Genomic DNA, 17,062 nt, shown 5'->3' with positions numbered 1-17,062 from the left:
AAACAAGGACACTGAAACATGCAAACCAGCTGGAATTATAGATTTAGCTGTCAACTGCGTGAGTTCAAGCAACTTCGTGTCAAGACTGTCAGGCTTCAGACCATTATATTTGTGTGCCTGGTGTACTTTGCAAAAAAAACCAAACCAAAAAACTAAGCAGATTCACTAATTCTTGAAATTCATTAATGCATATGTGCAGAAAAATATAAGAAATTATTTTTATGCTACTGCTACAGTCCCTACTTCTACAAAAGGGGTAATAGCTGTTCTACAATTTCCTTGTTCTGATTACGGTTTTTCTTAATATTTGGCTAAAAAAAGACAAAAGTTCAAAATATTAATTAGATTTTTAAAGTACTAAATCTACTTGTTTCTTAGAGAATAGAAGCTATTTCATTTCTCATTTAAATTACAAGCCTGTGATGCAGTATTTTCACTTTCATGTTTGTTCCTATTTTTTTATTGACAGTAGAAGAAATTGGGGCGTTTTAAATATAATTTATTGTGATAAACAGAATCAAGTGTTACTTAGGATTCTTCTCGTGGCTGAGAATAATACCTAGCTATTGTACCACAGTGTAATTCGAAATTTCCAATAACTACTTGTGGTAACTTGTTTTAAGTTCAAAGTGCCAACCATTTACTTGTGTGCTCGGTGTTTGAGTTGGAAGTCACTGAAAGCAATTAGTGAATTATGGGAAGGTCACGGAGTTGTGGTAAAATGCAGTATTCATTGTCATGTTGATATCACCAACAGATTTTTTTTTTTTAATGCATTCCAATTGTGTGCACATACTTTAATGGGATTTGTTTATCTTGCTGTAAGAATTAGTCTTATTTGTCAAATTTTCCCAGCTCGTACTTTTAACAAAAGGAAATGAATAATCTTTTTGTGAGATGGAATTCAGTGCAACATTTTGAAATCGTTTTCAGGAGTTTTGCAACAGTGTATGTTGAAACTTCTTGTGACCATGCTGTTTTATCTGTGATTCTCTGAATGTCCTTTTAATAAGCTGTTCTCTTTGCCATTTCTAGACTTTGACAGTTCAAAAATTTTGCTTGGAAAATTGATGAAAATGCATTATAAGTTCATAGTACTTCACTACCTCTTAGCAATGGAAGAAATCCTAAGGAGGTTTATTGAGCTTTGGAAATTAGTTGTGATGGCAAAACAATTTTCCAGCCAGCTTAAGGAACTGGATAAAAGACCTGGAAAGGTTGATTCAGTTGAATCCTGAATCTCATGTTATTGACAACACCCCCAAATCTGGATTTATGATAAAGTACAAATCTCAAAGTATAAGATGTTTGCAAAAGAACAAATTGGAAATCGTTCTATTCCATTATACTGTCCTTGGATTTAAGGCTGGTGTTTCAGGTCTTTATTAAGTGGCTTGGTTTTTTTGTAAATGCTTTCAGGATGCTGTTCAGGTGTTGTTAAAGCATTCAGCGGATGTCAATGCTCGTGATAAAAACTGGCAGACACCTCTACATATAGCAGCTGCAAACAAAGCTGTGAAATGTGCCGAAGCTTTGGTGCCTCTCCTAAGCAACGTAAATGTGTCTGATCGAGCAGGCAGAACTGCATTGCATCATGCAGCCTTCAGTGGACACGTTGAGGTAAGAGTCTTTTTACTTAGCTTGTTTCCCACTTGTCGTTCTGTCCCTCACATTCCTGATGTTTAGTTTCTCAGTTTAAAATCACGTTTCCCCTGTTCCCCTCAAAGAACCCCAACCTCTATTTTGTATTTGAATTTGTCTTTTGTATGCATCTGTGTACAGAATGGTTGTGGAAAATACATGTTACATCATTTAGTTGGAAGGTTATTACAGTGTTCACCTTTCTTAAGACCGAAGCAAATTTGCCTGAGTTAAGTGGAGTTAAACTAGTAATAGATACATTTAAAGTGGAAAAAAGATGATGATATTTTTCTGTTCAGTAGATTGCGAACATATGGAATGTGTTGTCACTGAAATACGGAGGAAATAACATGTAATGAGCTCTAACTCGCTGGTTTTCAAGCCCTGAAAAATGACCACTGAGTAACTGTGTATAGGTAGTTGGAGACAAATTGGCAATAGGCTTGCTTTTAGTGATTACCTTCAGTGACTCCCTTAGTAATAGCCTGAAAATTTCAAAGATTCCACAGCTTTCCCATATTTAACTGGGAAATGTTTTTGTTGACATGGAGTTTTGTGTTCCTTACAGTCACTTCATTATTGCTGCCAAGGTGGACAGCCAGTTTTTTCAAGCTTATGGAATATTCAAAACCAACACATTTAAATCCTTTGAAAATGCATATATTTTTGTTTTCTCCTATGATTTCCTTTGTCTAACTTTAAGCAGAGTTTTCCATTATGAATAGAGGATTTCTTTTCTCTCTGTTTATCTCAGATGGTCAGTTTACTGTTGTCTAGAGGGGCCAATATTAATGCATTTGACAAGAAAGACAGACGAGCTATACATTGGGCAGCATATATGGGTATGTACATATTTCAGTTGATTACTATTGTGGTAGTAAAAAAGAATCACTTTATGTTTAGTGGTTTTATATATTTGTAGGAAAAATATTTACATTGTAAGCATTGAGGTTATCTGTGTGTCTGCCAGAAAACCATTAATCGTATACTTCAGATTGCCTTGTAAATGTGTTTTGGTGGTGAGAAAAGTCAATTTGTTGGAAAAAGAAAAGTAAGGTAAGTAATTTTGTTGTTTAAAAAGAAGGAACTATGTTTCTCAATCAGCAGGAGTCTAATCACAGGTGAAAACTTTTGCAGTAATGCTAAATAGAAAGTAAACAATTAATACAAGAGGCACCTGAAACAGAGGATTGTTACACCAACCTTGGAAATTGTATTTTAAAAGAAGACTATTTCATCTCTAAAACTCAAAATTCTTGCCTTGCCATTCTTATTCCAGGAGTGGATAATTATTGTTCTCATGGTATTGATCAATGCACTGGCAATACTGTCAGAGTAATGTACTTCATTGCCTTTTATCAGACTTTCATTTTATTAAGTGGTAGGAATTGTTTTCTTCAGCATAGCTATAATAAATAGTAGAGCTTTGTATCTCAAGCTTCATTTAAAATATGAGCAGTATAAACCATTGGAAGGTGAATCATAGAAAATGCAGATTAAGAGTTCTAGGCTGACACTGACAAAGACTACTTAGCTTTGCCTAATCACTTTGTTTCTTAGTAATTCACATGCAACTTCATATTGTATTTGTCATTGCAGAATATGTTGTACCTGTTCAGAAGCCAAAAAACATAATGCCTCTTTTAACTTCCAGAAAATGTCTAAAAATGCCCTTGAACACATGCAAGGTGTGTCATATGTGAGCAGGGAACAATTAAGTTTAAGTATCAATTTCAGGAAAAAGCTAGTTGAGGTGATTCCATGGTCTTGATTGTTGTTCAGTATTTTAGCTTATTGCTTCATAATTTTATCCGGCCAAAGGAGAGGAATAAAAGCAGTAGCATCAGTGTTATATGAATCTGCATGCCTGGCAATTTCTTCAAAGATAAAATGGGAAAATAAGACTTCATTATATGTAATTTTTTGTCCCTGTTATGTTTTGATGATCTGCATTTTCCTAAATTTTAAATTCTCCAGAAAATAGCTATCTATATGCCTAAGATACCATCTTACAAAACTTAAGGAGAAGAACAGTCAGGAACAGAACATGGTCCTATTATTTATGGCAGCTTTTTTTTCAGAGGTGATCTAAAGATGTGTATGTTTTTGTTCCAGTTACAAAAGGAAAATACTACTTGGAATGACTGTCTTGGGTGAAAACCTTTATATATAGGATTTATAAAGGAGCACCTTGTATTTTTGACAAACATTTAAGTTAATGTACAAGAAGAGTAATATCTATACTGCCCCTTCCCTGAGCAAAACAAACTAATTTTACTGTATCTGATATCGAACCAAAAAATAAACACACATAAACTAGAAAATTACATGGACTCATTACGTTGACATCTCTAAGTCTAGGATAACTCTGCCTTGGAAGTCTGATCTTAGGCAAAATGCCCCTCAATATGCAGTTTGGTATTAATGCTCATTACTATGAATGCGAGAATTACTTATAAATAGGCATAATGCTGTGCAATGTGTACACGTAGGGCGTGGTTCTTAAAACCAGACTTAAGGTTGCTAATTAAACATATTTCTCATCTGTGATTCTGTGGCATTGAGTATCTTATATAACTGCTTTGGAGTTGTTACATTTATCCAAGCAACGTTTCCCAGTTTTGCCAGGAGAGAGCAAATGGAAGCAGAAACTTAAAAGTGGGAATATAATTTTAAACTTACATTCTGAGCAAAACAAAAGAGCAGTACCATGTGGGGCAGTACCTAATTAAATACAGTCGCCAAAAACCTTACCCTGAGTTTTGGGGGTTGATAATGAGTTGTTCATTGTACGAAATGTGCTTTGGTCTGAGGACTGAGAATTCTGGTCTTTACAAATGCAAAACCAAATATTTACAAAATTGGGCTTGTTTGTAAGATCTCAATGGTTGTAAAAGTGATATTCTCACAAACACGTGGATTCACACAAAAGTGGAATTACTAATTGTTGTCTTTGCACAACGCTGTGTTTCAGGCCCATTTCACATTAGTCTTATGTCTCTGACAATACAGGTCTGAAATAATCTGATAGCAATGTAAAATAAGGCTGTGAAATCCATATGTGAAATGCTAAAAAGAACAACAGACTCTGTTGAGCTGTCTTCAGAGGAAAAGACTCGAATGTGCCAGTGAATTATGAAGTGATTATCACAGCATTAATACTCTAACTTATAATTTGAAGCTGTATGATATTGCACTTCAAGTACTGATACCATACTTGAAACCAAGAAGTTAAAGAACAATCTTCATTATTGATCCAATGTTCTTTGTGATTTTTGTGTTAGTATTTTGTAATCTACTTATACATGCAAACCAATGTCTGTGACCAGGCTGTCCAACCACCTTACTCCAGGTGATTATTTGCAAACTTTTGTTGAATGAAACTTGTGCACGAGATGGCAGAGATCTGACAAGCGTCAGTGAGAGGACAGAGATGTTTTCCGACTTGTGCTCACCTAGATGAGAGAAAAGTCTTCTATTCTTCAGATAAGCTACATTTATTCCAATTTTAGTCAGTGCTATTTCATAGGCTATTAACAGGAAACTCTGTTAATGAACGGTGTTTGGGTGGGAAGAATGTAATTTATCTGATGTTGATCAACCTGAATGTAATTTATCTGGTGATGATCAACCTAAATATCCTTGCAGACAATAGAGTAGAAAAAGCTTTTGAAAGTCTTCAAACAAGGAAAAAAAACCTGTGACATTCTCCCTCACAATTTAGAGCCATTTTACACTGCTCCAATTGTTTGAAGAAGGCCTTAAAGCTTTTCCAGCATATAAAATTGACCATAGAATAAAAAAGAAGTTATGCTTTCGTCACTCTACTATAAATAACTTTCTAGGGTTATATCCATTGTTTCCCTTCCTTCCTGCTTTTCACCCGGCTCCATTGCTGTCCAGCTGCAATGCTGCGACTAAAATGGACTTTCATTCTTGTGTGCTAGCGTTGCCCTCATTAGTGCATCGGGATGTCTCCTCAGCGCTTCCCACTTCAAGTACCTTGCTCTTCTGTTTGAGTGTCTTCCACTGATTGCTGCTTGCGTTTTCAATGCAGGTCAGGGATTTTTTGGGTTTTTTTTCTTCTCTTTAAAGTTTTTCTGCCACTGTTCTCTTCAGCGTCTCTCTTCCTTTCACTGCTTTCAATATCTTCTGTACTTCTGTCTCTCATATAGGGCTTGTTTTCATTCTTGTCCCCATTATATTTGGGTTAGAAAATGAGTATCATGTTTACATTTCTCTTTCTCTTCTTTCCTACAATACTGAAATAATTGAGAAGTGAAATATTGCAGCACTTCACACTGCACTGGTAAACTCTATGTTTCTGATCGCTATAGCTAGGTGAAATGTCGTTTTGTACGTTCTTGGGCGTGAGCATAAAATACGTATCACGGTGACTGTTTATCAAAATAGCTTTGTCTCTGTTCCTTTGGGTAGACACTTCCTATTCAAACTTTTGCAAATTCTCTTAGTCATTGAAAAAGCAAAGACCCTTACTTTTTATGAAGCACTTAAACTGAAGGCTGGATTTGATACTTTTTACTTATGTGTCTGACTGGGTAAGCATAAGTATTCAGTGTGCCTCTCACCACTTTTTTAGCTAAGGTAAGGGTGTCACTTGAAAGGTAAAACAAAGAATCCCATATCTGTCTGTATGGCTCAGTTACAAAGGTAAAGCACTAAATGTATCATGGTGTATTTAACTCAAGTGTGCTCCTTTATTCTGCAGACTTTGTCATGATTATCCATGTGTTTTCAGTGATTGACTTGTTTGGCGGTTAAATTAACAACTGAGCAAGAATGGCAGATTTTTTTGGTTACCCCATTTGCATAGCTTTTCTCTTAGCGTACAGTGTCACAACTGCATGCAAGTTAGTGGGGGAGCACGTGGGCACGGTGAAGGGCAAAGCTGGTTGCCCTTTGCAGCAGCAGTGCGGCGTTGGGACCCCTGGCCCAGCCACAAAGCTGGCGGTGAGAGTGGCTGCCCGCTGCTTCAGGGTGGACTCCCCGCCCTCCCTTCCCTTTTCCACCCTCTTACCTGGAACTTCCCCCATGTCATCCCTTCCCCACGATCCCACTCAACTCTTATTCTCCTCCGGGTGACCTAGGAGAATAGTTGATGCTTTCCAAAGGCTACGGTTCCTCAGAGGCTGGAGTCACTTTTGAAAATACAGCTTAGCTAAATCCTATATGATTTGGGTCAACATTTTAAAGGCTTTGCAAGTAAAGGAAGTTGGGGGGGGGGGATATATTTTTATTTAAAAATAGAGTATTTTCTTCTTTTCATGTTTGTGTAATTTTTTCAAAGTTTATGCTGAAGGCCTTAAAAACCTTAACGGGCATGTTTGCAGTTGAGGTGAAGGTGGAAGACTGACAGTCACATTCTCTCTCAAGTTGTTAACAGAAATTTGCAGTAAATGTTTAATAATTACAAAGTTATTTCACCTCTCCAGTTCTCAAATCTTCCCAAAAAATCCTTCTGTGTAAGCAGAAGACCAGATTTTTTTTTTTTTTTAAATACACATTATATTTGCAATAGAAATACTATGATTATTGGAGGGGGTATGTGGAAATAATCTCTTCTGGAGATAAATATTTTATGTTGCTTTTATAGTTCATGATACAATTAGAATACAAGAACAATTCTTTATTTTCCAGATTAGGTCCAAATGCATAATGTCTTGTTCATGTTACAACAACTGTAGAATTATTAAGTTTGTAAACTTGTGCTGGTTAATATAAAATGCAGCCTCATACTTTTTGTCTTCATTCTTTTAGGTCATATTGAAGTTGTGAAATTACTCGTGGCCCACGGAGCTGAAGTGACATGCAAAGACAAGAAATCGTATACACCCTTACATGCTGCAGCATCTAGCGGGATGATCAGTGTGGTCAAATATCTTCTAGATCTTGGAGTTGATGTAAGGAAGAATAAAACAAAGTGATACATATTTTTTTGTTGTTTGAAATGTTCTTGTTAGTATTGTAGCACACTGTTTATTTAGGGACAGGTTATGATATAGTGAAAATAGTATTTCCAAACATCTTCATTCACATGCTTTTTTTGTTATAAAACCTCATTCCCCCAAGTAACTTAAGAGCCTTGCAGATACTGCACAATTATTTGGAAATAGATTTGTATTTAGTAGTTTTTTGTTCATTTGGTATTTCTTACTCTTAGTTCATTGGACTGGAACTCAGGAAATAGGAATTCCGTTCCTACTTTGCCACACAATCCTTTTTGACCTGCAGGAAATTAAACTCTTTTGCTTCAGTTATTTGTAAAATACAGATGTTACTGACTTTCTTACACTACATAAGTTTTGGGAAATACTAAAAATTGTGAGAAACTTCAATACTACAGTAAGAAAGGCCATATTTAATGAAATGCAAAGTAAATGAAAAGGCTGTACAGTACCTGCATGTAGAAAGTATGTTAACAGCAAACTGTAAAACTGTGTAAGAAATCCACATTGTGCATCACATTTTAGTCTTACAAGGCTGGAGAATGCTGCCGAAGTTCTACCTTGAGAAGTACATCAGCACTCACTATCATGTGCACAACAACAAATTCTACTTTTATATGTCCCCCCCTCGCCTGCCCCCCCCCCCCCCCCCCCCAAAAAAAAAGTCCCTTTCACCGATGTTTTTAACGGAAACCCACAAATGGCTGTTGAAGAATGATAGAGGTCCCTGCTGTGCTTAGTCTGTAGTGTCTGTGCAAATTGCCACTGTTGACATTTTTTTCCATATGCGTGTTCTGTCAAGTTGCATACTGCATACAGGAAACTGGTGTGGAGACAATTGGAGGAGGCTGGCTCACTTGTAAAGCAATCGTACTCTTCCCGAGTACATGCTTCTCGATCAAAGTACTACATCCAGAACTTGCTTTGAATTTCTGGTTTTGAAGAGTTCCAAAACGTAATAAAGAAGTTGTCTCAGGACTCTTTGTCATAATGAAATGCTGCGGTAATACAGGTTTTTGCCTACTAACTAATCATGTGGTGTTTTTTTTTTCTCTGATAGATGAACGAACCAAATGCCTATGGAAATACTCCTCTCCATGTAGCTTGCTACAATGGGCAAGATGTTGTAGTGAATGAACTCATAGACTGCGGTGCTAATGTAAATCAAATGAATGAGAAGGGGTTTACACCTTTGCACTTTGCTGCTGCGTCAACACATGGAGCATTGTGTTTAGAGCTTTTGGTCTGTAACGGAGCAGATGTAAATATGAAGGTAGGTGAATCCAAAGCCATCCATTCACTTTTAAAGATGCAGTATGTCTTTATCAGAAGTAATTTTTCAAAATCATTGTTATGATAACGTTTAGAAGTTCCCACTGATTGATGGAGTACTTCTGTGAAAAGTACTATAGAAAAAATGAGCCAGTATGTTGCTTCAAGGAACTCAATCTGAATCTGAAAACCTCAGTGAGATGTAGTAAATAGCCCAAAAGGGTAAAGAAGAAAGATGACAATACCGTCTGGTCAATCTTGATTATATTTAAATGTCAGAATTCCACATAATTTGTCTTCCCTAGTCTATCCATATGAGTAAGAGCAAATCATATGGAAAAATGCAAAAGAACGTGTTTTTCTTATAAATAAGCACCATTAATGAAATCAAGGATATTTCAGAGAAATGTGTATGAACAGGCTAATTGCTGGAGCACTTGAAGAGCCGATAATGTAAGATTCTAAAATCTAATTAATAAGGGAGAGTTGTGAAGGGTGTATTAAAAATACAAAGGTAAGTAGATTAGGCCAATGGAAGGTCTTAAACAGGTGGTTTTTTAATTACTCCAGCAAAACTTTGTGAGCAGAGTCAGTATACGTTTTACAGCTCTACTTGATCACAAGTCTTTGGCTGCAGAATATTCCTTAGAATCCAGTCGTAGTGTAGGTAGAATTTCTAATCCACACAAGCATAAAAGCACACTATAACCTGTATCTTTTATTATCTTCTCAAGTGTGTAGGGCAAGGTCTTGAGATGTGAGACCTCCTATTTTGTATTAAGTTGATTTTTATTCTAGTAATGAAAATGTAACTGTGTTCAAAAATATTCAGTGGCAGTATCTGGTGTCTTGACAGGTTTCAGGCTGGGGGAAGTGGGAAGCAGGTATGTGGAATGAAGAGTCCAAGTGTTCCTCTTACAAAATATCTAATTTACTGTACTGTTGTCCACATGTGGTAGGAAGAGAATTATCTATCCTTTTGTTTCTTAGAAAAAAAAATTAAAGAATCTTTTTAATATAGAGTTATGCCTGAATTTCAGCACAATCTGGATAAGAGGTGAATATTAGAATAGCTAACATTTCTGTTAAAAATCATGGGGTTTGTGGCTCACTTCATGTGAGATATTCACACTGATTTGCAGCTAACTAATTCTAAAATACAATTTTATATCTATTGTTAGTACAAATCCGTAGCCTACTGAAAATGTGGGAGTAATTTAAAAATAAGCTATTTGGTGTGGAAAAATCTTAGATCTATGTTACTGCCCACTTTTACATATATTGAAACATGCAGCTCATTTAATGAAAATGTACTTAAACTCAGTTGTGGAAAAATTCATCACCAAAGTGTCCTGGAGAAGTAAGGAGCTGTGCTACAATTTTTATTGCCAACTTGTCCTAAAATACACAGGTCACAGCCCATTTATTTTTGTTGCCAGCTTTCTGCTATGCATAATGTCCCAGACTGGATATGACTGAGGGTTTAGCCTTACAGGGCTGACTTTTGTCCTACATTCTTGAAACATCGTTTCTCGGTAACATGTTCTGTCATGAAAATAATCCCACAATGTTAAATATATTAATGATTATGTACATGTGTTACTTACACAAATAAGAACAAAAGAGAAACATAAATACTTCCAAGCAAAGAATTACTGTTTTCCTGTATGCTGGGTTGCAGTGGTTGATGACTTTGTGCATATTTCTGATGTAGAAGAAAGAAGTGGGGAGGGCTTAATTTAAGAAAGATGTGCAGCAAGTAATGGTGGTTGGGGTTTTTTGGCTATTTGTTTTCAAATACACCTTAACTGTAGGTTAGGAATGAAAATGAAAAACTTCCAACATTCTATTAGGATAATTAAACACTTAGATTACTATAATCTTTATGTTTGAACTTAAAATAAGCATCTTTGTTTTACGTATGGGATACACTGTAGATATTGATTATATTTAGTCAGTTATAACGCTAAGTAACCTTAGAAATTGTGCAAAGAATGGCTAATGTCTTCAAAGTGACTGGCAAAGTTCCTGAATTCTTTGAAGTTTATAATGTGGGTGAACTTTTGTTTGGAGGTGACAAAAGACGTTTTAACATCAGAGACACGTATTGTTGCCTTCCTTCCCATTCAATTTTAAGTTATGGAGATGCACAGTATAGATTTGTTGGTTTCTATAGCTTCAAAAAAAAATCCTTAGAAGATTTAGTATGGGTAAACCCAGGTTTTCTCTTAAGCTTACTCTGAGATTACAGAATCATTTTTTCTGAAATGTGATAGTGATGGGGCTGAGAAATGCAGCCTGAAGGATATCAGAGAGCTGAGAATTTCAGCTGAAGTCTAAGAGCTTAGCAAAGATTTGGCTACTGAAGTTAGCCTGCTTCAGAAGAAAATGTCTTTACAGTGGAAAGGGTTAGTAACTTTAGCTATAGGTTGGCTGTAATTAAAATGTGTTGATTTAGTAAGTATCAAAACTGTTAAGTGCAAAAATAAGCAAGTAGGATTGTGTAGGGATTTTAAGAAATTATAGCCTGAAAACAGCATTCATCCCCTGTTTCCACATCAACATGTGTCTCCATTGTAATTCTGTTAATAGCATTTCTGTGGATTTATACCAGTATGACTGAACTTGGCCTGTGAATTTGCACCTGAAGGTGTGAACAGCCTTACTGTGCATATGAAAACTTACCACTTGCACTGTTGAAAAGTGCAAGAACTGAGGCAAAAGAAAATCGTTTCCAAGTCAACTTCTGCTTCCCTGGAAAGGCCTATAAGGATAAATCTTGGATTTAATCAGAAGAACAATCCCTAAAAAATAGCAAAGGGAAATTGAATTAGAACATGTTGTGTAGCTAAGAATACTTTGTAGAGTTAAAATGGGATGCTTTTAGAGCATTCTTACTAAGTATTTTTCGAAAACAAGCCTGTTCAGTTTTCAAATACTGAGGCTGAAGTTCAAAGTAATTCTTACAATTGCTATAAGATTTATTTGTCATCATAATTATATTGCTTGTGTAATCTGATTCAATAGTTCCCTCCCATGTGCAACTGTTTCTGTGTTTTCAGAGGTAACAGAGTGGGTATGGATGGTAATCTAGGTGCAGACTAGACAGTACTATTAGAGCACTTTCTGCTGTGGATGACCTAGTGGGGAGAGCAAAAGGGAAACACTCTTTTTCTTGATGGCAGATGGAGGGTAAGTGCTTGTGCATACCTGTGGGTGCTGGCCTCATCTCAAGAAGGGAATATGTAATGCAGAAGACAATGGAACAGCAGAAATATGTTATATGCTTTCTATCACCTCTGTAGGCAGAGGACATAATTTCATACTTGTTTTTGTAGCTTTGTCAGTGTCCATACAGTACTGTAGAACAGTGAGTCCTGTTAAGTATTGCTCATTACTGCAGCACTCTCTCCTCACTGTTCAGGATTTCCATGCATGGAAGAACACGTTGAAATGAGTATGTAATGAGACAGTATTAATTGTTTTATGGGCCCCCTTGCTGCTTGAAAAATCAGTGACCTAAATAGAAAAAGTATTTTACTTCCATTGGTGATACTAGAACATAAGAATTGTTGCTAGGGGGAGATTTCACTTGGAGGAATGCTGTGACATGATAGACCCACATTTCCCCTGACCCTCAGTAAAGCTCAGTAGTCTGAGTACAGTTAATATCCGAGTAATCACTTGATAGAACACCTTGTGCTGTGTGTTAATTCTTTCTGTCTAATAGCAATTACTGTTCTTAGCAAATTTCATATGATCTTAAGTATTTTGTGGATATGTTTTCTCTAGTGATAGAGGAGATTTGGGTGTATTCTTTCCTATTACCACACTTAACTGAGTTTCAGTGAAGACAACAAAAGTTATCATAGCTATTATATCATGTGCGCTGATCCTATCTGATCTCATAAAATCAGACAGCTGTAGTTAAGTTAATATTTAGATAGAAGACCTTAAAAGCATAAAAAAGGAAATTGAAGCAAAAGTTTTGAAGATACCTCCTTGCTTATGCAGTCCAACCTCCTGGCGTCTCAGGAAACAGTACTTTGTTCAATAAATAGAGCCTTGCTGTTTCATTGTTTAAAGAACTCTTTGGCTACCCGTTCTGATTCTGTATATCCTTCCCTAGTGACAATGTCGAAGAAGGGAATTCTGAATGCAATCCTATACCTAGCAGTTCAGCTTCAACATGGAAATTATCACCTTCATTTAATCTTATACCTGTTCTATGTTTATATGTTGATAGACAATTGCGTGTTATGTTACTCCTGGGTTGCAAAGGAACCTGAGACTGTTAGAAGGCAGAGAGGCACTGTGGGTAATCAAATCCATTGTCTTAGAAATCTACGTTAAGTGAATTTTTAAGTAAATTTGAGCAGAGTAAATCTGAAAATCCGTTATTGATTGTACTGTGGTTTTTCATTTACAACTGGAAAATGATTTTGTAGCTTATTTTGCTGTCCTTTGCAAGATCTTACTCAAGCTGTCTTGTGAGGGTTCTCACTTGACCACCATGCTCCCTAGTTTCTAATACGGTCACCTTAAGTTATTCTTACATCCTTGTAAGGTACTTTATTAATGTGCTCAGTGAGACTTGGATCTACTTTTTTCTGCTCCATCTTCTTACTCTTCATTAGCCTTCGAGATACAGATTTAGCATATCTGAGCCAGTGAGATTGCAGGCCTCTTTATCTGAGCCTTTAAGTTATTCTGTCTGTTACTTCACTAATTTATTATTAATTTATACTTAAATATGTATTTATATATTATATTATTTATACTTAAATATATATATTTAGTATTAATTTATACTTTCTCAAAATTTCCCCTTTTAAAGTTTAGAACATTAGTTACCAAAGCAGCTTTTGGTCATTCACTCCAATGAAGCTTACTTTATGTAATCATTTTTCTTTAAATTAATTGATTGTTCAGCTTAAAGAAGGAGAAAAGTGAGGGAAAGAGACACCAGATGTGTAACAATTGTTTTAAAGGAGGAAAGTAGTTGGACACGGAGAATATTAATGGTTGGATAAAGAGAGTAGAACAAAACCGTGGGGAGAAAGATGAAAGGTAGACATTAAAAGAAAATTCTCTTCATAAGAAAATCAGAGCATAGAGATTGCTTGGGGAAGGCGTCACTTAGGATGTGTTTATTTGGCCTTTTCTTAAGGTCTCCAATGACAGAAGTAAAATCGATTGTCCAATCCTTCAAGTGGATTTCAACCCCATTTTTTGTGTTTCTTTGCGTCTGCTATGGATATGTGGATGTGTCTTTTGGATTATTTACAGTCAAAGAAATCTGCTAGCGGAAACATCTGGAGATAACTTGGCTGACATTATCAAGCGTTTTATTTCTTTCAGTCTGGGTCTGAGAAGACAATGTTTCCCATAATTGCATTGTTCTAGGTGATGTATGCTGCTCTGTGCAGTGACACAACTAAAAATTCCATGTTCAACTCTGTCTAAAAGGGTCTTCAGCAGACTTTCAGTAACACATCCATAGAAGCTTTGCCATTTGGTTCCAAAGGAAGAGTAGAGATGGGAAGACGCTTTTGCACATGACAGCAATTCATGATATTTCAATACATATGTTCATATCATATGTTCCCCCTACCATCTTTTGTCTTTTTTAACTTTGTATTTTGTGAACATTTCATACTCTTCAAAGCCAGTGTTTAAAATGTAAAGATGTGGTATGCATGTGCGTCCAAGAGTGCTTTTATTTTTTGAGTGTCATGTTTGCAATTTTTGTGTGCATTTGTAGGAACTTTTTTTCTGCAGTAAACCTTTCCCATTACCTATTATAAAGTACAGGGGGAAAAAATCATCCTAAAGTAATAACAGAAAAAACTGGTTTTGTAAGTGCATTGAGATTGTGCTGTTTAAAAATTGAAATTTCCTTATGTATTACTGTTGGCCTACTTGAAGGACATCTTTACTGGGTGAATGACTAAGTGCACATTTGATATGTGTGTCAAACATACAGTACCAATTATGGTTGAATAGTTCTACCCCGGGATTACTTGTGGTTTATGATAAATTGCTTACAAATATCACGTCACAGAAATTTCTGTGAAACACATGAGCTTTTTAAGGTGTTGTCTTCTAATATAATGTGTAAACCTCTATAGTAAAGAAAGCTATTTTCTTTCAAGAAACAAACTTAATTTAAAGAAGCATTGTTTTGTTTTAGACTTGGATGGGGGAAGAGTTGGACATAGTCTTGTTGCTAAAGTTGTGCGCTGTCATCATCCTCTTGAGAGTGATTATCCTAAAGGCATAACTGTGAGTGAGTGGGCATCACTGGGTTGTCACTCACAGCTGGAAGAGTGATTCAGAGCAGCTCTTTTGAAAAGCTTGCCCCGTCATGCTGACTTGTCGCTGCCAGCATCTGTCTTGCAGAAGTGCATAGAAACAATTTAAAGGAGAAAGTAGAGGGGAGAGAAGAAAGTCAAAGAATGTCCTTTTTCTTTTTTTATCAGTTCTGGTGGATTACTGTTACTGGCCATAAGTAAACACTGGGTTGTGGTTTTTTTTTCTTTTCCAGAGTAAAGATGGGAAAACACCTTTGCACATGACAGCGATCCATGGTAGATTTTCAAGATCTCAAACCATCATTCAAAATGGTAAAAAGGCGGAGAGAGTACTTTTGTCATCAGCTTTCCAGTATTATGAATATTTTCCTCCTCTTGTATTGATAAGTGTACTGAACATTTTTTCATATCCAATGTCCAGTAGCAGTTCAGTTAATGGTGGAGTCTGGCATATTTCCTTTACAGTTTGATAAGTTACATTGAAGAACCATTTATTTTTCAGAATGCAGGAAAATACATTCGTTTCTCTTCCATAACCCAGGTGGCAGAAAGTTTGTAACCATATGGGACATAATAAAATGCTTCTCTCTGTTTTGCTTATTATTAATACTAAATACTACTGAAAGTTGTATAGATTTTAAATCCAAAGTAGTCATTCATGGACAATTATTAATGTTGCTTAAATTATCATCAGTGCTTTTTTTCTAACAAAAGTATCTGTGTGCCTACATATATTCTTACTTAGTAATTACTTTTTATTATAGGAGCTGAAATAGACTGTGAAGATAAGAATGGAAATACTCCTTTGCACATAGCAGCTAGATATGGCCATGAGCTATTAATCAACACTCTGATTACGAGTGGTGCTGACACTGCAAAGTAGGTAACTTTACTGACATGAATGCAAGCTGAGATCATTTAGAAATGTATTTATTAGATTAACAAGACTAGTATGATTTTTTGGTAATATCATCTTCAACTTGAAATAGGAAATATTTGTGTAGTATCCTGTACTGTACTTTTAAGTAGCTACTCAGAACATCGCAATTTGTACAAAAAGAAAGAGAAATAGATTTTCCTCTAATGTATTTGAAGTAAAAGCTCTGGAAGTTTTAATAGGCTGTTGCACTGACTTAATGCATCCTGCTAGCTTGTAAGAAAGTGTTTAATATGTGAAGTTTTCCTAAGGCTCAGTATTCTAATTAGGTGGTTTGCTGAATCCACCATGCCCGTGCACTTTGGCACACAATCATGTTTGTTTTATTTTAATTGTAATGAAACTGTGATACCTGATTATGGTGTATCTTAGGCGGGGTATACATGGGATGTTTCCTCTCCATTTGGCAGCATTAAGTGGATTTTCAGACTGCTGCAGAAAGCTCCTCTCATCAGGTAGGATACTCTTTAAAAATCTTATGGCTGCTTTGTACTTTGTTTTTTTATTCTGTAGAATAGCTTTTAATTAAGTCTTAATTTAGTAATACATAAAAATCTTTATAGTTTACTAGTAGCCTGGGTCCAGTGCTTGTTTTTTTAAGAGACAGTCCATAGTTAAAGCAAATGCAAACTTTTTACAGAAGTAATTTAAAAATAAAAAATAAAATCATCCAAATTGAAATAATGAGTCTATAACTTTTTAAATGTTGTGTTTGTGCGTTTTAAGTTGGCCATAGAGGTGGGATGACTGGTTCAGACCATAATGCAACTTCAAGGAGAAACACTAACGTTCTCTTAAATTACTTCATGGAGCATCCTCCATTTCCCTTCCATGATGTCTTTAGCTCGGTCTATTCCTGTCTATTGCTGTAGTGGGCACCTAATAGCTCTGAAGACTCTATGGACTGCTACATTAAGAAACTGTTGCGTTGG

The 17,062-nt window shown here is 35.9% G+C and overlaps 1 protein-coding gene across 3 annotated transcripts in view; it reads left to right on the top strand.

The window, feature by feature from the left end:
* Positions 1-17,062, top strand: part of ANKRD28 (ankyrin repeat domain 28) — a 126,977-nt gene that overhangs the window by 81,302 nt on the left and 28,613 nt on the right. For all 3 annotated transcript variants that reach the window (XM_075493096.1, XM_075493095.1, XM_075493094.1), the window contains exons 5-11: positions 1,420-1,620; positions 2,396-2,483; positions 7,420-7,562; positions 8,668-8,880; positions 15,427-15,505; positions 15,958-16,072; positions 16,503-16,585. In XM_075493096.1, coding sequence (XP_075349211.1) covers positions 1,420-1,620; positions 2,396-2,483; positions 7,420-7,562; positions 8,668-8,880; positions 15,427-15,505; positions 15,958-16,072; positions 16,503-16,585 — 922 coding nt within the window. The remainder of the gene's footprint in view (positions 1-1,419; positions 1,621-2,395; positions 2,484-7,419; positions 7,563-8,667; positions 8,881-15,426; positions 15,506-15,957; positions 16,073-16,502; positions 16,586-17,062) is intronic.

The sequence above is a fragment of the Mycteria americana genome, chromosome 2 (assembly GCF_035582795.1).
Source record: "Mycteria americana isolate JAX WOST 10 ecotype Jacksonville Zoo and Gardens chromosome 2, USCA_MyAme_1.0, whole genome shotgun sequence".
In the NCBI taxonomy this organism is placed as follows: Eukaryota; Metazoa; Chordata; class Aves; order Ciconiiformes; family Ciconiidae; genus Mycteria; species Mycteria americana.
This window is presented reverse-complemented; position numbering and strand designations above follow the sequence as displayed.